Below are 21,606 nucleotides of genomic sequence, written 5' to 3' on the forward strand. Positions count from 1 at the left end.
ACAATATATATTTTTTAATATATTTTTTTGTATTTTTCTGAAGTGAGAAACAGGGAGGCAGAGAGACAGACTCCTGCATGCGCCAGACCAGGATCCACCCGGCATGCCCACTAGGGGGCGATGCTCTGCCCATCTGGGGCGTAGCTCTGTTGCAACAGGAGTCATTCTAGCACCTGAGATGAGGCCATGGAACCATCCTCAGCGCCAAGGCCCACTTTGTTCCAGTGGAGCCTTGGCTGCAGGAGGGGAAGAGAGTGATAGAAAGAAAAGAGGGGGGGAAAGGTTGAGAAGCAGATGGGTGCTTCTCCTGTGTGCCCTGGCCAGGAAGTGAATCCGGGAATTCCACACACCAGGCCAACATTCTACCACTGAGCCAACCTGCCAGGGCAGGATTAATATATATATTTTAACACTTAATTAAATCAGTAAGAAAATAAATCAAGACCTGAAAATACTAGGGGTAACAGGTATAAAAAATTTGAGAGGATATTCTAGCAAGCAAACATGAAAAATTCTAATGTTTACTCCCCCCCAAAAAGAAAAGGACAAATGACAAGAACAGTGAGTTGTTTTTATCTGTTATATTATCAATAAATTAATGATAATACCCAAAATGAATTAAAACATTTTGTAACCAATGTTTTCATACAATATTGGTTGTACTGCATGGTTTTCAACAAATATAACCTATTAGAAACCATTAGACTATCAAAAGTAATTGAAATAATCATTCCTCTGACTCAATAAATTCTACTTGAAATTTATCCTATCAAATTCAAAATAAGATGTTTTGCTCAGATGTTTTCTACAGTATTGTTTATGATAGTAAAAACTGTAAAATATAAATATCCAAAAATATAAGATTAAAATTAAAAATGCCATATCTATTTTACATTAAAATAGATGACTGTGAAACACATAGAAATATGGATAATGCTTAAAATAATAGTATTTTTTGTTTCTTGTCTAAATATTCTGGCATATGATTAGTGTATCTTCTTAATAAATAATAAATAATGGAAAGCTTACAATGCTTTAAAGTTAACTTCTCGGATAGTGATTTGACTTTCAGTAATAGGCACACAATGCAATCAACAGTTCAGATGCTACAGAAATGTTTACTTGAAACTTATGGAGTACTCTTATTGATCAATGTCACCCTATTAAATTTAATTTCTAAATTAAAAAATTACATTAACTTCCATGTCTAATTTCACTATTTCAACTCTAAGTATAAAATAGACATTATTACAACTTTATTTTTAAATAGGATTCCAAAGCAGTAATTTAAGTCTAATTTTTTACTTTATATTAGATTCAACATAAGTTTAGTCTAACCTCTAACAAGTTAATAGAAACAAATACTAAAAATCTTTCGCCAGACAAAAGAGGCCAACTATTAGTCTTGCCTTAATTGTGTTTCTGTTTCTTCTAGATTTTCTATTTGTTTCAACATCCTCTTTTCTTCCTTTTTGTTATTCTAAAGAAATAATATTGTTTATATTAGATATCTTGTTTCAACAAAAATAAAATTGAAACTAATATTTAGGACATAAAATTTTACATATGAAGAGAATGAGCTAACCTGCCTAGTTCCACACACTACATTTCCAGCCTTTATTCCCCTAACAATATCTATTCATCGGCTAACAAAACAATTCTTAATTGCTGTTTCCCAGTGATACTTTGAGATGTATCATTTGCTCATTTTGCTGTGGCTACAAGGAAATGAGTTTCCACTCATTGTTACCTACTGAACTCATAATTAATCTCCAAGGCTAAAATCAATGCTATATTCACTCTGAAGCCTTCTCTTCCACCAACGCAGAAGTGATTATGTAAACTTGGATAACACTTTGTTCCCAAAACAACACATATACTATTTTGTTTAAGTTAGATGAGTATTTTTTCTATTGACTTACAAAGTCCTAGAGAGGAATAATGATATTTTATTCATCACTGTATACTCTGTTTTATATGATTTACTTAATAAATACTTGAATAAATTCTTTATACAAATTTTGATGCTTAAAACTAGATTAACTTTATCATTGGGTCATCTCTATACTCTGTTCTCATTATCATCTAAGATCAGTATGTGTATTTTTCTTCTGAAACAAAGTATTAGCTCTAAGTAATCAAACACTTAAAGCTGAAAGAATCCTAGAGGTCATCTATTCTACCCCCTTAATTTTACAGGTAAGATAACTAAGTCACTGGTACTTTCTTTTTCAACTCACATTAATATCTTCTTGCTGTTTATTGAGTTCTAAGTTCATTTCACTTGTTTCTTGGACTAGTTCTTTGTTCTCCAGTGAAAGCCTGTTGTAGCTTGCAGTTAGTTCAGTATTCTTAAGCCTATTTTTAAAAAACAATGTCATACCAAAATATTTACATATGAAATTATGCGATGTGAAATTTAATTCAAAATAGTCTTACAGAAAATGAGGGAAGGGCTGTAAGAAGGGTAAATTAAGTAAGTTTGGCCATTAGTTAATAATTTCTGAGGCTGGGGGATAGGTACATGTTGGTTCATTACATTATTTATTCCCTCTACTTTGTACATGTTTAAATTTTTTCTGTAAGTTTATCAAGATATCATCTATTTCCTTGCATACGCCCACACCATAACCCCCCATACTTTTATTTTTTATTTTTCTTTTTTTCTTTTTTTGTATTTTTCTGAAGTTGGAAACGGGGAGGTAGTCAGACAGACTCCCGCATGCGCCCGACCGGGATCCACCCAGCATGCCCACCAGGGCGTGATGCTCTACCCATCTGGGGCGTTGCTCTGTTGCAACCAGGGCCATTCTAGCGCCTGAGGTGGAAGCCATGGAACCATCCTCAGCGCCTGGGCCAACTTTGCTCCAATGGAGCCTTGGCTGCGGGAGGGGAAGAGAGAGACAGAGAGGAAGGAGTGGGGGAGGGGTGGAGAAGCAGATGGACACTTCTCCTGTGTGCCCTGGCCGGAAATCGAACCCAGGACTCCTGCACGCCAGGCCGACGTTCTACCACTGAGGCAACCGGCCAGGCCCCTTTCTCACATACTTTAAAGGGTACATTACTTTTTTCATATAATTTTTCTTTCTAATAGACTGTCTGTTAGAAACTATTTCAAAATTCTGACGATCTGATTAGAGTAGTACATGAGGCATGAACTATTTTTAATTAAAATAAAGAAAAGCTACCTTTTTGCAAACACTTAAACTGCTCTTACAAGGTCCCAAATGTTCTACACTGGAAGAAAGATTACTGCTGTTACTGGCTGCTGGTAGGATCATTTTTAAATACAAGGAAAATGTGTGGCTTTATGGAATGATTTCAGGGGCACCTATTATCTCCTACTTCTTTACTGATACTGGAAATTTATCAAATAGTAGATAAAAGGACCCTGGCCAGATTGGCTCAGTGGTAGAGCATCAACCTGGCATGTGGATGTCCCGGGTTCAATTCCCAGTCAGGGCACACAGGAGAAGCAACCATCTGCTTCTCCACCCCTCTCTCTTCTCTCTTTCTTTCTCTCTCTCTCTCTCTCTCTCTCTCTTTCTTCCCCTCCCACAGCCATGGCTCGATTGGCTCAAGTGAGTTGGCCTTGGGCACTGAGGATAGCTCCACAGCCTCTACCTCAGATGCTAAAAAATGGCTCCAGTTTCAACAGAGCAACAGCCGCAGATGGGCAGACCATCAGCCCCTAATGGGCTGCTGGGTGGATTCTGGTTGGGGAGCATGCGGGAATCTGTCTCTCTGCCTCCCCTTCTCACTAAAAAATAAAAATAAAATAAAGTAGATAAAAGGCCCTGGTTGGGCAGCTTAGTATATTAGAGCGTCATCCCAATATGCCAATGTTGCTGATTCCATCCTTGGTCAGGGCACAACAAGAATCAAACAGTGAATGCATAAATAATTGAAAAAACAAATCAATGTTCCTCTCTCTCTCTCTCTCTCCCTCGCTTTTCCTCTCTAAAATTAATAAATAAAAAAATTTTAAAGTAGGCAAAAGTTTTCATTAATAAAAATGAAAGGCCTGACCGGGCAGTGGTATAGTGAATATAGAGCATTGGACTGGGATGTGGAGGACCCAGGTTCGAGACCCTGAGGTCACCAGCTTGAGCGTGGGCTCATCTGGTTTGAGCAAAAGCTCACCAGTTTGGACCCAAGGTCGCTGGCTTGAGCAAGGGGTTGCTCGGTTTGCTGAAGGCCCGCGGTCGGGGCACATGTGAGAGAGTGATTAATGAATGACTGGAATGTTGCAACGTGCAACCAAAAACTGATGATTGATGCCTCTCATCTCTCCGTTCCTGTCTGTCTGTCCCTGTCTATCCCTCTCTCTGACTCTGTTTCTGAAAAAAATTTTTAAAAAAATTTTAAAAAAAGAAAGGTTAAAAAAGTAAATACATCAAGGATAACAATTTATATTAAAGTATAAATAATCAGTCTATTTATTAAAAGGATTTTAGTTAATGAATTTTACTCAGAATCCCTAAGAAAGTACTGCTGAAAAGGTATCAGGGGCAGGAATGGGAGCTGAAAGGGAAGAAACAAGATTCTGAGTAAGCTGCTTACTTCTCATTTTTATCTAGAGTTGAGAAACAATCAAAAAGAAAAAATCATGTTCATCATTAGACTGGCTACTTGAGTTTACTACTCTGTAAATAGTAACACAATAATTATTTCCTCCCACTTTTTCTCAAAACTAAAATTACTGAGTAGGTGAATCATTCAGTTAAATTTTATTTGGTCAATGTAAAGAATAAATTTACCTTTTCTCATTTCATCAACATGAACCAATTAAATAATTTAATAACTAGTTAAAATTGCAGATAATTGTATTTATGAGGAATCAAATATTTCCAAGAAAAGTAATGAATATTGATCTTAGGCAATTCTTAATGTTATGATGTACTTTTTTATGTCATTATACTTCCCTTAGCAACAAAATTTATAAACTATTTTGATCTTTAGGAATAAATATGACTTGAAGCGCATTCAAATAAATATTGAACATAATTTACTAATTTATTATTAAATACCAAAAAACTTAGTAATTGAATACATAAGCTATTTTATAAATAGACAAAAACATACTTCTCATTTTCAAGCTCAGTTTTCAGTTCTGTAACCTGTTTTGAATACTGCTGTTCACTTGTCACAATGGCAGTTAATTGTGTTTCCAAATCATGTACTTTTTCCTGGAAAATAAATGTGTATAACCACAGCAACTATTTTTTACAATTTTCTCACTTAAAAATCCTGATCATTCTATGCAAGCAAGTAACATATTTGGCAAAAATTTGGTAAAAATATATCAAGTTTTTAAAATTTAAGTAGATTCACTGCTATAACCATCATAATTTTAAAACAACAAACTATGACAAATGTTGGTAAATCCCATCTTGATATTCTGAAGCTCAACTAGTAAAACTGTATTTATATATAAAATTCTTTTATCACTTTTACTCTACCAAGTAATTAATTACAATTAAAATGTTATATTATTAAGAGGAAATATATTAATAAAATTAGTATCTTAAAAACTAAGCTCTTTTTACTATTATAATAAAATAGCTATATTATTATAGTCTGAAAACAGTTTTTCAAATAAAAGACATTCTAAAATTATAACATAAATGCTATAAAAATTCTTGTAAACCAAGGACTTAATAAAGGCTAACTTTTAAATGTATCAATTAAAGATATATGCAAAGCATCAAGATATCTAACTGTTATAGCCATGGCATTGTGACATACTATTGATATCTTAAATGTTGACCTTTTTCTCCCACATTATCTATAATATGAAACTCCTTTACATGTGTCTAAATCAATCATTAGCATTTTAAATGTAGCAGGAATACAGACTTTAAAAAGAAATTCTGTGAGGAAATCTTTCACAAGCTAATAGCTACACCATAATCTATTCTGTAACTCTGTACTCTACTAACAAAATATGTGAAAGAATAATGTATCCTTTTTAAACACACCTGTCTGGTTTGGAGAAGTTCCGTTAGTTCTTGCTCCGTTCCTTTTAATCCTTCAACAATCTTCTCCAAGTGTTTCTTTTCATCTAAAAGCTTTTGGTTTTCTGCCTATTTAAAAACATTAATAAATCATGACAATATAAGAACACACATATTCAAAATAAACTGCCTAAATAAAGTTGTGGAGAAACTGATGAGTTTCTCTTTGGCTAATATTTTTTAAAAGAGAAAACAAGTTGTTTGTAAGTAAATTCCAAAACTAAATATGACAATGGGATTTAATGGACAAAGCCCTGAAATTTTCTTATTTAAAAAAAATCATACAGGTCATTAAAGTCAAATCTTAACTATAAAAATTCTTGTAAACCAAGGACTTAATAAAGGCTAACTTTTAAATGTATCAATTAAAGACATATGCAAAGCATCAAGAAATCTAACTGTTATAGCCATGGCATTGTGTATATACTATTGATATCTTAAATGTTGACCTTTTTCTCCCACATTATCTATAATATGAAACTCCTTTACATGTGTCTAAATCAATCATTAGCATTTTAAATGTAGCAGGAATACAGACTTTAAAAAGAAATTCTGTGAAGAAATCTTTCACAAGCTAATAGCTACACCATAATCTATTCTGTAACTCTGTACTCTACTAACAAAATATGTGAAAGAATAATGTATCCTTTTTAAACACACCTGTCTGGTTTGGAGAAGTTCAGTTAGTTCTTGCTCCGTTCCTTTTAATCCTTCAACAATCTTCTCCAAGTGTTTCTTTTCATCTAAAAGCTTTTGGTTTTCTGCCTATTTAAAAACATTAATAAATCATGACAATATAAGAACACACATATTCAAAATAAACTGCCTAAATAAAGTTGTGGAGAAAATACGCGTAAATCACTCGAATTTATTAGCATTTATTAGTTACTATTATATTAATCCTATTTGTCCTTATCTTGCACAAAAATGTGCTTCACTGTCTACTGATAGACAAATAGATCAAGGAAAACAGAAATAGTCCAGATCTAGACCCACATGAATAAGGCCAATCAGATATTTATAAATGTGTTAAAACATTCAACGAGAAAAGGAGAATCTTTTTAACAAATGGTAATATCACCCTACACCAATCTGAAGTATTTAAATCTCAAATATCTCTCAAAATCATCCACTGTTTCTCACTACCACCACCTTCTAATTCAATGCAGAAAGGATAAGTATCTGGAAATAATGCTCCCAAAAGATGAAAGAATTAGGAGTTGCAAAATCAGGTCAAGATGTGATAGGTTAAACCTAAAATTAAATGTCTATAATCATAAACTGCACTGTCTTCTGTAGCAAGGGCAGGCAAACTACAGTCTGCAAGACAAAATCAGCCTGCAGTTTCCTTTTGTAGGCTTCTAACCTAAGAATGATTTTTACATTTTTATTAGGTTGTTAAAAATAAAAGAAGGGAGAAGGAGGAGGACACGGAAGAATGGAGGGGCATGAAAGAAGGAGAAGGAGGAGGAGATAATTACCTTTTATTTTTTTACGTGAGAGGAGGGGAGATGGAGAGAATCCCGCATGAGCCCCAAGAGAGTGGGATTCCATCCAGCAACCCCCATATCTGGGGCCAATGCTCTAATCAACTGAGCTATCCTCAGTCCCCCTCCCTGTTCCCTCGCTGGGCTGATCCTCAAACCAACCACTGGCTTCAAGAGGGGAGAAAGAAAGGAGGAGAGAGAAGGAAAAAGAAGCAGATGGTCACTTCTCATGTGTACCCTGACAGGGGAATGAACCCAGGATGTCTGCACACTGGGCCGACACACTATCCACTGAGCCAGCTGGCCAGGGCACCTAATAGCCCACAAGGCCTAAAGTATTTTCTATCTAGTCCTTTACCAGAAAAGTTTACCAACTCATGCTCTATACATTGTAATCAATTAAAATATAATGAAACCATATCCTAGCAAATTAATTAAACATGATTCTACCTGAACACTAAACTGAATACTATATATTTCTCAAAATTGCAGCTTTGTGACCCAAATGTAACAAAGACATACCAAATTGACAATCAGCTATATAACATGCATATTTTATCTTATTTAAATGTACTGTCATTGCCAACACCTGTTCAAATAATATAAAGACACCAAGACAGTTATCAAGATGTATAAATATTAGTATAGGTAAGAATGTAGCTTTAGACCCTGGCCGGTTGGCTCAGCGGTGGAGCATCGGCCTGGCGTGCGGGGGACCTGGGTTCGATTCCCGGCCAGGGCACATAGGGGAAGTGCCCATTTGCTTCTCCACCCCTGCCCCCCCCTCCTTCCTCTCTGTCTCTCTCTTCCCCTCCCACAGCCAAGGCTCCATTGGAGCAAAGATGGCCCGGGCACTGAGGATGGCTCCTTGGCCTCTGCCCCAGGCGCTAGAGTGGCTCTGGTCGCGGCAGAGAGACCCCCCCCCCAGGGGCAGAGCATCGCCCCCTGGTGGGCAAAGCGTCGCCCCTGGTGGGCGTGCCGGGTGGATCCCGGTCGGGCGCATGCGGGAGTCTGTCTGACTGTCTCTCCCCATTTCCAGCTTCAGAAAAATACAAACAAGAAAAAAAAAAAAAAAAGAGAATGTAGCTTTACTAAAAACCAAATGCATTTTTTTTTTTTATATTTTAGCTGAAAAATTTAGCATAAAACATTTATAGTGTGAGAGTCTAAGTCCGTGGATTTGAAAAGTAATTACTATATATTAGTGAGAAAAACTAGTACTTACTAAGGTTTTCTTCAATTCTTCAAGTTCTACTTCTTGGTTATTTTTAAGCTTAGTCATCTCTTCTAAAAAAAGCAAAGGAATATAAATGTATTAAAAGTTGGATTAAAAGACTAGAAAAGGAGAGACAGGAAAAAATAATAATACCATTTGAAAGGGGAAAACTAAGAGATGGATTAATGCAACCAGAGTACCCAAAGCAGCAATTTTCAACCAGTGTGCTGCAAGAATTTCTTTTTTTTTTTTTTTTGCATTTTTCTGAAGCTGGAAACGGGGAGGCAGTCAGACAGACTCCCCCATGCGCCCGACTGGGATCCACCCAGCACGCCCACTAGGGGGTGATGCTCTGCCCATCTTGGGGCGTCGCTCTGTTGCAATCAGAGCCATTCTAGCGCCTGAGGTAGAGGCCACAAAGCCATCCCCAGCGCCCGGGCCATCTTTGCTCCAATGGAGCCTTGGCTGCGGGAGGGGAAGAGAGAGACAGAGAGGAAGCAGAGGGGGAAGGGTGGAGAAGCAGATGGGCGCTTCTCCTTGTGTGCCCTGGCCGGGAATCGAACCCGGGACCTCCGCACGCCAGGCTGACGCTCTACCACTGAGCCAACCAGCCAGGGCCACAAGAATTTCTAAAACATGCAATACCTATTTAGTCAGGGGCACGGGCCTCTTTTCCACACTGTCAAATGAAAACGTGACAGCAACCAGCACAACAATAGCCGTCCAATGTGAATGAATTTAATTATACCTATGTTTTGTTAGATCAACAAAAATATATTTTTCAGTGTGCCGCAGAACTTTAAAAATTAGTTATGTGTGGCCCTGGCCGGTTGGCTCAGTGGTAGAGCGTCGGCCTAGCGTGCGGAGGACCCGGGTTCGATTCCCGGCCAGGGCACATAGGAGAAGCGCCCATTTGCTTCTCCACCCCTCCGCCGCGCTTTCCTCTCTGTCTCTCTCTTCCCCTCCTGCAGCCGAGGCTCCATTGGAGCAAAGATGGCCCGGGCGCTGGGCATGGCTCTGTGGCCTCTGCCTCAGGCGCTAGAGTGGCTCTGGTCGCAATATGGCGACGCCCAGGATGGGCAGAGCATCGCCCCCTGGGGGGCAGAGCACCGCCCCTGGTGGGCGTGCCAGGTGGATCCCGGTCGGGCGCATGCGGGAGTCTGTCTGACTGTCTCTCCGTTTCCAGCTTCAGAAAAAAAAAAAAAAAAAAAAAAAAAAAATTAGTTATGTGTGCCATGAATAAAAAAGGTTGAAAATCACTGCCCTAAAGTATAGTGGAAGTCCAAATGGGACTATATAAAAATAATGGATAAGCATTAATAATGTTTCTATAAAGTTAATTCAACAACCAAATGACCCCAAAGTTCATTAAACAAAATGAGCAATCAATCCATATTCGAAATGTAGTCATGCAGCATGTGTGCTTTTACCTTCTTCAACTCATCATTCTCTCTTAAACGTTTGGCCTCTTCTTCATCTTCACTCCAAACTTACAAGTGATCCACTTGGCTCCAGCTAACTCTAACCATTGTACTCTGGATGTCAACACTCCCAGCTCCTCTGAGACTTTCGTTGCTCTATTACCAATATAATTGACTCTCTATAGAGAAATCTTTAACTTACCTCATCACAGCTAAACATCTATTCGAATATGTAAGTATCTGATTGACCTTTCTGCCCTTTCATACTACAGTCAAATCTCAGTTTTGTTTGGCAAATTCCTGTTATCTACAAACTTCTTTAATTCCATGCAGAACTAATGCCTATCTCCATGATATTAATAAAATCATGATCTCAAGATCACCAATAACCATTTTGTGGTGTAATTCTATGTTCTCGTTATTGTGCAGCTTTCGGGCATCTGATACTATTAACCACTCTACTTTTATCTCTTTGATTTTTTAGACCTTGCATTATTCAGATTTCTTGTTTCCTAACTCCTGACCCTGTTTTCTTTGCTAACACCCTTCCTTCTTGTCACCTTAAATAATAATGCTTTACAATGCTTTTCTTTCTATAGCTCCATGAATTCAACATTAGGCTAATGAACTATAAAGTCTTTTTAACCCATACCTCCTGCTTTATTCTTTATTACATTTGATGTAAGAAAATTATGTCACTTAAATTTTATTATATCTGAAACACTGTCTTTCCTCACTGTTAAGGATTATTAACCATTGGAAATATAATTATATATTGTATAATTGTATATTAGTAAAAACCAAATACTTGTAATAATTGCCCAAAGTCTTTAAGAAAAAATTAATAAAATTGAAATGCCAATGTAGAGTCTAAAAGAAAAACCTGTCAAATGCAAAGCTTATTTAACCATGAAGGTTAGTTTTAAGTAAAAACAGTTAATTTTTTTAAACTCAAGGATTAAAGATAGTAGACTGAGCACGTCTCCATCTCTCTCTCTCATATTCTATATATAATTTTTTAAAGTATATATATATACTGCTCACAAAAATTAAGGAATATTTAAAAATGAATATGAAGCAATAAAAAAAGCATTTGATTTTTTATTAAACAAGAACATCAGAAAAGCAAACAATTCAAAGAAAGTTGTTCAATTATGAAAATGAGATGCAAAACCAACTTTTATTTCATTGGTGAAAATGCACTATATAAATGGCTGAAAGTACTGGAGTATCTGCATGTTTCCTGACCCCCTAATTTTTGTGAGCAGTAGTTGAACAACATTTTTACAACACTAGACACATTACCATCCCTGACTGCCAAATCTAAATAGGTCCTCTTATTTTCTTCCATTGCATCATTTTCATTTCCTTCATAGCACTTACCCCAATTTGAATATTAAATGTTTGTGATTGTTTGGCCTGTCTCCCCAAGTAGATTTCATTAGAACAAAAACCATGTCTATTATGTTCCTAATTATGTATCCCAAGTTAATTGAAGAATAAAAATCAAAATCTAAATTCAATAGTTACATTATCTAATATCAATATAATATCTAATAATAATAAGCAGCAGCAGCAATGGAAAGCGCTAGTGGGAGAATCTGTTATATAACCAGAGTGAAAGCAAACACAGGTATATACACAAAACTTGACCACAGGAGCAAAACCTATTTAGACCAATATCAGATTGAATTAAACATGGGAGACACATGAAGAAGCAAAGCAAACTGTACCAAGAAGCTGAGAAAACATTATTTGACAAAGGTTTTGTATTTATAGTTGTCATTAACTTGATATGCACTATTTCACTCTTTAAATGAGCAACAAAAAGACAACTCATTACTTTAAGAGTCTAAACTTAGGCAATGAGATTGCTCTTAAAATTGCAATAGAATAGATTTGAACTGTTTAAAGTCTTTCTTAAGGTTTAAATTTCCCATCTTTGAAAAATCAAATAAAAAATTATCAAACAATAATTATTGGTAAATGACAGAAGAGAAACTATATTTTATTCTGAATTAGTGTTTATATTTCTAAAATTGACTATTATGATATACATGTATTATTCTCTAAATCTTACCCAGTTCACTTGATTTCTCCTGAAGCTCCATGGTAAGTATTTTCAATTGATCTTCACTTTTTTCCAATCTTGAAAAATATATTATTAGTTTACAACATAAAATATTCTTACTCAGAATTCATCTAGTAACTAAAATTGGTACAATTTAGCAACAATATATCTTAGCACAGATTCATTCATTCAATGATTAAACATTTTTGAGTATCTAGTCTATGCCAGGGGCATAACATTTTAAAATAAGATATTGCTATTATAAATACATAGTTGTATATTAATCTACATAAAACCTCAAAGCTTATAGTCACAATTTATCTGTTTCTTAGTTATTGATGATAATCAAACTAATGCATCCTAGAACTCTAAGATTGAGTATGCAACTACTATTATACTGAATGCCTTAGAAACAATATAAAATATGAAAACTTGTGCAATTTGCTTAATTCCTCTGGTTTTCTGTTTCCTCATCTATAAAATTGAGGTAATTGAAACAGATGACAACTAAGATCACTTAAAATTTTTAAATCTGCAAATCAGCTAGATAGGACAATCATGAATATATCAGATTAGCTCAGCTGGAAAAGCTAGTTTTCCTTCCTTCACCAGACTCAAGCAGTAGACAAGAAATACCAATTAAAAATAATTACACAGACCTCATAGCACAGCCTTATATGAATTTCTCCTTAATACAAAGTAGTGAAAAACAGCAAGTTTTTAACTCGTTTTAGACAAATAATAGCTTATTTTATAATTAATCATATTCATTAATCCATTAATCTACTTAAAATGTTTACGTACATTCTTTGTACCAGGTTAGTTAATTTTATAAATCAGAAAGTTACAGACCTCAGTAAAGCAAACCCCACTTCCCCATAAGAAGTTATTTCTATGAAGCTAATAATAAGTTTAATTAAATATATCATATCACGGCCCTGGCCAGTTGGCTCAGTGGTAGAGCATCGGCCTGGCGTGCAGGAGTCCTGGGTTCAATTACCAGCCAGGGTACACAGGAGAAGCACCCATCTGCTTCTCCACCCCTCCCCTCTCCTTCCCTTCTGTCTCTCTCTTCCCCTCCGGCAGCCGAGGCTCCACTGGAGCAAAGCTGGCCGGTGCGCTGAGGATGGCTCTGTGGCCTCTGCCTCAGGCGCAAAAATGGCTCTGGTTGCAACAGAGCAATGCCCTAGATGGGCAGAGCATCGCCCCTTGGTGAGCATGCCAGGTGGATCGCAGTCGGGCGCACGCGGGAGTCTGTCTGACTGCCTCTCCGTTTCCAACTTCAGAAAATACAAAAATAAATAAATAAATATAATACATACATATATCTATCTATCTATATATATATATATCTATATCAATCATATCACTACATCAGCACTTACCAGCTTATCTAGGTAGCTTGACTCTATGGCAAAGCATGTATTGGAACTATTCTAGAAGATACCTACTACCTTTTCCTAGGATACCTGCCAACCCAATATAAACTTAAAATGTATTCCCAGTTTATACAAAACAAAAAAACAAAAAAAGACTTTATCACAATTGTTATGGGAACTACAAGTCAGTTGACAATGAAAATAGCACTAAGTATTAGAAGTAAATCATTTTTATTAGCTAATAAGAGATATACTTACCTCTGATGTTCTGTAGTCAGTAATTCTTTCAAGTTGCAGATAGTAGTATTAAGATCAGTAACCACAAATAATTGAGCAGCTTTAGCTTTATTAAATTCTTCCATTTGAGCTTCTTTTTCTTCAGTGAGCTGGTATATTTTTTTTGTTGCTATCTGCAAATCTTCCTCTAAAGCCTTTTGAGCACTCTAATGAAATGAAATACAAAACAGAAACTAGTATAATCCAAGCCCCTTAAGAAAAAAAGCTGAACTCATCTGTGATTTGCTGTCCCTCCTTACCCTCTCTCTCCCCTTTTCTACTCTATCCAATACTCTTATTTCAATTCACCATTCCTCCAAAGCCCACCTCTAGCCCCAAACTTTCCATGGAGACTACCTAGCTAATCCAGGCCATAACGTTCTTACAATTCTTAGATCATAGCAATTTTTGCCTGAACCACACTGTTAATACCTAACATGGCCTTGTATTTTAGTTATTGTGGTTTTTATCCAATGTCTCTAATTAAACTATAAGCCTTTTGTGACTGGGATTGTATCTTCTCTATTTGAAGCTCTGGATCCTGGTACATCATATTATCATTCAATAAATATTTGTTGACTGATAGTGTGAGACTTATTATACAGTAATCAGTTTTTAAATCATACCACACTTCTTTGCAAGGACATTTTGCAATCTTCTAGTTCTGATGTCAGATAATCCTGCTTCTCATTTGATTCCTTTAAGTTTTCATTCTGTAATTCTGAAACAGAAAGTTGTAGATAGGTAATACTAGGAAATAGAAAGAAACCTATGTATTCTTATGGACCAATGTCACCCCATTAAATTTTATCTCTAAGTAAAAAAAAATACAAAAAAAGGATACATAGAACAGACTGACAGCTGTCAGAGGGAAGGGGTGTTGGGGGACTGGATGAAAAAGATGAAGGGATTAATAAAAATATATATAACATATATATAAAACAAATAGTCACAGACAACAGTATGGTGATAGCCAGAGGAAAAGGGGATGAGGGGAGGTGGAAGAGGACAAAGAAGGGTTAATGGAGATGGAAAGAAACTTTATTTTGGGCAATGGGAACCCGATGCAGACTTGAATCCTATATGGTTTTGTTAACCAATGTCACCCCAATAAATTTAATTAAAAAGAAAACAATGATAACAACTTTCTTCCAATAAACAAAGAAAGTCAAAAGAAAGCAGGATGATACCTTTGGTGTGCTAAAAGAAATTTCTAGAAATTACTGAGTGTGCCAACCAAGAAATAACATATCATGCTGAATAAACAAATTTTCAGACAAATAAAATGGAAGAGGGATCACAAGCATATTCTTACTAGATGATATTCTCAATATTTGCCTTTAAAGCAAAAAGGATATGATCCAAACGAAAGGCTTGAGATGTAAAAATACAGAATTAAGAGGAAAATACATAGGTAAAACCAAATAAACACTGCCTATATAAAATAGTAATAATAATGTCTTATTTATAGAATTAAAATACAAAACAAAAAATATACACTCGTACCTTACCATATCGCGGTTCACTTTTTGCAGTCTCAACAATCATGGATTTTTTAAATTTTATATATCTAATTTTGTATTGCGAATTTTTCACTGTATCATGGGATTTTGCGGTATATAGGTATTTTTATATATTTATTTTAATTATTTTTTCAGTAAAATAAGCAAAATAAATATGAGAAAGGTTAATAACGGTGTGGAAAAGGTTTATAAGAGTGTAAGGAGGGTTTATAAAGACTTAAAAATATATAAATAGCCCTGGCCGTTGGCTCATCGGTAGAGCGTCGGCCTGGCGTGCGGAGGACCCGGGTTTGATTCCCGGCCAGGGCACGCGGGAGAGGCGCCCATTTGCTTCTCCACCTCTCCGCCCCGCCTTCCTCTCTGTCTCTCTCTTCCCCTCCCGCAGCCGGGGCTCCATTGGAGCGAGGATGGCCCGGGCGCTGGGGATGGCTCTGTGGCCTCTGCCCTGGGCGCTAGAGTGGCTCTGGTCGCGACATGGCGACGCCCAGGATGGGCAGAGCAGCGCCCCCTGGTGGGCAGAGCGTCGCCCCATGGTGGGCGTGCCGGGTGGATCCCGGTCTGGCGCGTGCGGGAGTCTGTCTGACTGTCTCTCCCTGTTTCCAGCTTCAGAAAAATGCAAAAAAACCCCCAAAAAACAACAAAATATATATATATATAAATAATAAAATAAATATAAGGACAGTACTTCGTGGATTTTCGCCTATCTCAGGGGGTTCTGGAATCTAACCCCCGCAATAGATGAGAGACTAAGACAAAAACAGAAGAAGATAGAACTAAATGTAATTAATATTCTGTGAAGTCCTTGAATAACTAAAGAAGGTAAATATATTAATTTTACACATTAAAAAATAGTCAATCCATGCTGTAATATCTCCAGTAACCACTAAAAAATAGAAACATGTAATTTTCAAAGTAGTCAAGGGTAAAAATTGGAATAACAAAAAGTAATGAGGCCCTGGCTCATTGGTAACACATCAACAGGGCATGTGGATGTCCCAGTTCAATCCCAGTCAGGACACATAGGAGAAGCAACCATCTGCTTCTCCACCCCTCTCCCCCTTTTCTCTCTCTTCCCCCTCCTGCAGCCATGGCTTGACTGGCTCAAGAGAGTTGGTCCTAGCACTGAGGATGGCTCCAAGGCCTCCACCTCAGGCACTAAAAATAGCTCGGTTGCCAAACAACAGAGCAGTGCCCCAAATGGGCAGACCATCATTTGCAGAGTGTATGTGGGAGTCTGTCTCTCTGCCTCCCCTGCTCTCACTTAATTTTTTTTTTAAGTAATAATACTAGGACTTCCACCTTTAGGAAGATAAAATAGATATATTTTTCCATACAGTAATATGAAATGAGTAGGCACCTGACCTGTGATGACACAGTAGATACAAGCACTGACCTGGAATGCTGAAGTTGCCAATTATAAACCCTGGCTTGCCTGGTCAAGGAACATACGGGAAGCAACTACAAGTTGATGCTTCCCACTCCTCCCCTTTCTAGCCTCTTTCTAAAGTTAATAAATAAAATCTTAAAAAAAAAGAAATGAGCAAGCATATGTTAGAGAGAACTAGATAATTATTTGCTATGTGAAAAAGCAAGTTTTTAAGAGAAAAGTGGCCAATACAACAAGACCCCCATGATGCTCTAAAAGGTGCCAGTGCTTCATAAAGTGTATTATGCCTACCAAGTGCTCTGCCATTTGAACAAGTTTGAAAAAGTTCAGTAAAACAGTCTCAACATAACATGACATTCAAGATCCTTCATAATCTGATTCAAACATTCTTTTCCAGTCTCATCTACCTGAGTTCAAGATACAGATAAACTAATTAGTGTTTGAAATATACCCTAACTTTCACACTTCCATGAATTGCACAAGCCATTTCTTCTGCATGCATTCTCTCTTTCAATTTGTCTCATGAAACTCTGGCCATGTCCCTGACCTGCAGTGGCACAGTAGATAAAGCATCGACCTGGAACACTGAGGTTGCCGGTTCGAAATCCTGGGCTTGCCCAGTCAAGGCACATATGGAAGTTGATGCTTCCTGCTCCTCCCCCCTTCTCTCTCTCTCTCTCTTTCTTTCTCTCTCTCTCTCTCCTCTCTAAAATGAATAAAGTATTAAAAAATACATTTTTTTAAAATTTATTTATTCATTTTAGAGAGGAGAGGGAGAGACAGAGAGAGAGAAGTGGGGGAGGAGCTGGAAGCATCAACTCCCATATATGCCTTGACCAGGCAAGCCCAGCGTTTCGAACCGGCGACCTCAGCATTTCCAGGTCGACGCTTTATCCACTGCGCCACCACAGGTCAGGCAAAAAAAAAAAATACATTTTTTTAAAAAGCCTGACCTGTGGTGGCTCAGTGGATAAAGTATCGACTTGGAACACTGAGGTCGCCAGTTCAAAACCCTGAGCTTGGCTGGTCAAGGTACATATGGGAGTTGATACTTCCTGATCCACCCTTCTTTCTCTCTCTCTTTCTCTTTCTGCCCCCTCACTAAAATAAATAAATAAATAAATAAATAAATAAAAAAAAAAGAAACTTTGGTCATGTGAGGTTTAGTTCAACAATTTTTCCCTATATACCTTTCCAAATGTCTTCCTCCAGAAATAATAATTCCTTCCATTGTGCTCCAATAGTATTCATTCATTCATAAAATATTTGAGTGCCTAATATGTGCTGGGCATTGTGCCTGGAATGCATCAGTAAACAAAAAGACATAGACACCTGTTCTCATAGAGCACTTTGTTGAAACTAAACAAAGTGAGAGTATGAAAAGGTAAAAGAGGAGCATATGTACTTTGAAAAAGCTCCCTAAGTGACTCTGTCATGCTCTTCTTAAACTGGTTCATCCAGGGTTGGGAATTACAGCACTAGAAAACATTACAACAAAATTGTAATGAAAGCCAAAAATTAAAACATATAAAGAGCAATACATAAGACATATATATGTTATACTTTATTATATAAATTCTTACTTATTTTTCCTTCTAATTGATTAACTTTATCTCTGGATTCCTTTAGCAGCAATGTTAACTCTTTTATTTTATTTTCTTTCTCAGTGTTTTGGAGCAATAGCAGCGATACCTAAAATTAAATATTAAATAACATTATATAAATGAAAAATAAAATATGACACCTTAGCATTTATCATCACCTATGATTATTTTATGTCCTTATTGATATACTTTTCAGCTGGCTGTACCTAGCATTTAATATAAGCTTGTACAAAAATCCTTTATTAAATAATGAATGAAGAACCAGCAGCAGGTCCTTAAAAACAATGTTTCAGTCACTATTATTTTGCATAATTTTTTTGCATAATTTTGATGAGATGCCAGACAAACCCACCTTTTGTTTATATCAATTAGCCTACGATAAAATTGGTTTCATTATACATCGTTTTGCCACTGTCCCAAGAACCTACTGATGACATTAAGTGAGGACTTACTGTATGTAATATGATATACCCAATATTATAGCGTGCATTTTAACTTATTATTGAAAATATTACATAATAAAGTCTAGTTGGTTCATTTATTCCATAAATCTTATTGAGCATCCACATCATTCCAGAAACCATAATAAGCATTAGATATACAGAAATGAGGTACCCACCTTCAAAAAATTCATAACCTGCACCAGGAAACAAACAACTGAACTTGAATATTATTAGTAATGGGACAAAAACGTTACAGGAATTGGAAATGGTCCACCTATATCAGTCTTGGGGGCATATAACCAAAAATTCATCCTTCTCAGAGAACTGAATCAACTTTTGATAGACAAGTAGAAATTAAACATGAGGAAATAAGCATTCTAGACTCATAAAAGAACACAAAGGATCAAGAGATCATTCTTCATCAAGAGAACTGAAAATATTCAGACAGCTAGAACACTGAGCGTATGTAAAGAAAAGGAAAAAATAAACTTATAAAGATAAGCTGAAGACCTGCAGATTCAAGATGGCATTAGACTTCTATCATCCAAACCATAGTATGTAAAGAAATCAGTTGAAAAGAATGGAAAATGATTTAGCATAGAAAAGCAAGGTCAAACCTAAGAGCCTGTGCAAGGAAGATACTAATGAGAAGCAAGGTAAGTCCACCCCAAAGAACCCCAGAACGTTTCAGGGTATAAGAGGCAACAGACACTATGGAAGGTAGGTATGAAACAGGAGACTATAAGGAAACTATCTGAAAGTCTATAAAGAATAGAAGACCTTCCTAGGTTCACTTAACTCTTCTGTCCTGGACTCTACTCCCTGATAGTGAATGTAGTCAGAGATCTAACCCTACTCTATCCTTGAAACAGACACAGACATAATCAAATAAAAAAAGAGAATCTCTAAATCTGAGTATACCAGGCATAAGGGATGGTGGGGGTGAAGGTTATGACTGAAATGTTAGCACATGGAATAATAGGACTCAGCCTGTCTTTCTACCCTGCCAACCTAGCTCCAAAATGCCATCAGCCAAATTTATAACCCCAGGCAGAAATGTGAAGAAAAAAGTCTTTAAAATAACGACATTTAGGAATCCCCAAGAAAAACACTAGCTGGCCACACTATCATTTTACAGGGAACCCCAACAATCTTTAAGTTCTGTCAACGCACCCAGAACTTCAATACGTTTTTTAGAGCTGCATTCTATTTTTGTGTTCTTTATAATAATCATACTTTTAATTTTTAAAAAGACCTCCCTCTTTCAGAAATATAGAAAATTGCTAACTCTTTCAAAGTAAACATAACACATAAATTTTCTGTCATTAAACCAGAACTAAAATAACACTCTAATATCTTCTCTGTACTTTTAACTTTTGCTACTATTGTTTATGTAGATATCCTTGTTATCCATCATTATAAGGTATGATATGGCAAATCAGGGAAAGAAAACTCTGGAAAAACAGGGAAACAAAGAGGATTCCTTTCCATATATTGCTCTCATTGGGAAGCAGAAGGCTTGAAACTGATAAAGTTGGCATAATTATTATCTGAAACCAACATTCTTGTGAATGCCAAAGAACACAGACTCACCATTTTCAAGCCTTGCACTATAACAATAGAAAGAAAAAAAAAAAGGTTTAATTCATCTTCACTGGTGTCCTGATGAGTCTATTTCAAAATAAACTACAAAATGTGGGCTGAGTGGTCAATGGTCATCATCTTCATATTTTATGAGGTTTTTGTCTGACCAGAAGTTCTCACAAAATAAAGTATTTTTTACAGCAATGTTCATTTACTCACTAATATAAATAATATAGAAGATTGTCAGACCAGTGGTGGTGCAGTGGATAGAGTGTGAACCCAGAACAATGAGGTCTTTGCAAAACCCAGAAGTCACCAGCTTGAATGTGAGCTTGTTGGCCTGAGCACAGGGTCACTGGCTTGAGTACAGAATCACCAACACAATCCCAAGGTCACTGGCTTGAGCCCAAAGGTCACTGACTTGAAGCCCAAGGCCTCTGGTTTGGGCCCAAGGTCACTGGCTTGAGCAAGGGGTCACTAGCTCAGCTGGAGCGCCCTGGTCGAGACATACATGAAAAGCAAGCAATGAACAACTAAAGTAAAGCAACTATGAATTGATGTTTCTCATCTTTCTCCTCCTTCTCTCTCTCCTTTTCTGTCTGTGTTTCCCTCTCCCTCTCAAAAAAAAAATAATAATATAGAAGATTCCTTGATTATTTTAAAAAGAACCAGCATTCATTGTGTGTGTATATTTGAGTCAATGGAAATTAATTCTGCTAGGCAAAAGGCTGAATATTTGAATATCTGTAACACTAAAATTCTATACTAGAAATTTATTGTTCAGTCAGCAAATACAAATTTCTTTTGAAATATATGTATTTTATAAATTAGCAAATATAGAATATAGCAAGAGTTAATTTTTTTTTTTTTTTTTGTATTTTTCTGAAGCTGGAAACGGGGAGAGACAGTCAGACAGACTCCTGCATGAGCCTGACCGGGATCCACCCGGCACGCCCACCACTCTGCCCCTCCGGGGCGTCACTCTACCGCGACCAGAGCCACTCTAGCGCCTGGGGCAGAGGCCAAGGAACCATCCCCAGCGCCCGGGCCATCTTTGCTCCAATGGAGCCTTGGCTGCGGGAGGGGAAGAGAGAGACAGAGAGGAAGGAGGGGAGGGGGGGTAGAGAAGCAAATGGGCGCTTCTCCTATGTGCCCTGGCCAGGAATCGAACCCGGGTCCCCCGCACGCCAGGCTGACG

General features: G+C 36.8%; 1 protein-coding gene across 1 annotated transcript in view; it reads right to left on the reverse strand.

The window, feature by feature from the left end:
- Window positions 1–21,606, reverse strand: part of SYCP1 (synaptonemal complex protein 1) — an 84,757-nt gene that overhangs the window by 44,560 nt on the left and 18,591 nt on the right. The window contains exons 12-20 of the mRNA XM_066246802.1: window positions 18,361–18,469; window positions 14,494–14,588; window positions 13,850–14,034; window positions 12,222–12,289; window positions 8,730–8,791; window positions 6,678–6,782; window positions 5,086–5,189; window positions 2,241–2,358; window positions 1,410–1,480 (exon numbers count right to left, since the gene is read on the reverse strand). Of these exons, the coding sequence (XP_066102899.1) occupies window positions 1,410–1,480; window positions 2,241–2,358; window positions 5,086–5,189; window positions 6,678–6,782; window positions 8,730–8,791; window positions 12,222–12,289; window positions 13,850–14,034; window positions 14,494–14,588; window positions 18,361–18,469 (917 nt within the window). The remainder of the gene's footprint in view (window positions 1–1,409; window positions 1,481–2,240; window positions 2,359–5,085; window positions 5,190–6,677; window positions 6,783–8,729; window positions 8,792–12,221; window positions 12,290–13,849; window positions 14,035–14,493; window positions 14,589–18,360; window positions 18,470–21,606) is intronic.

This window comes from Saccopteryx bilineata, chromosome 11, assembly GCF_036850765.1.
Source record: "Saccopteryx bilineata isolate mSacBil1 chromosome 11, mSacBil1_pri_phased_curated, whole genome shotgun sequence".
Taxonomy (NCBI): domain Eukaryota; kingdom Metazoa; phylum Chordata; class Mammalia; order Chiroptera; family Emballonuridae; genus Saccopteryx; species Saccopteryx bilineata.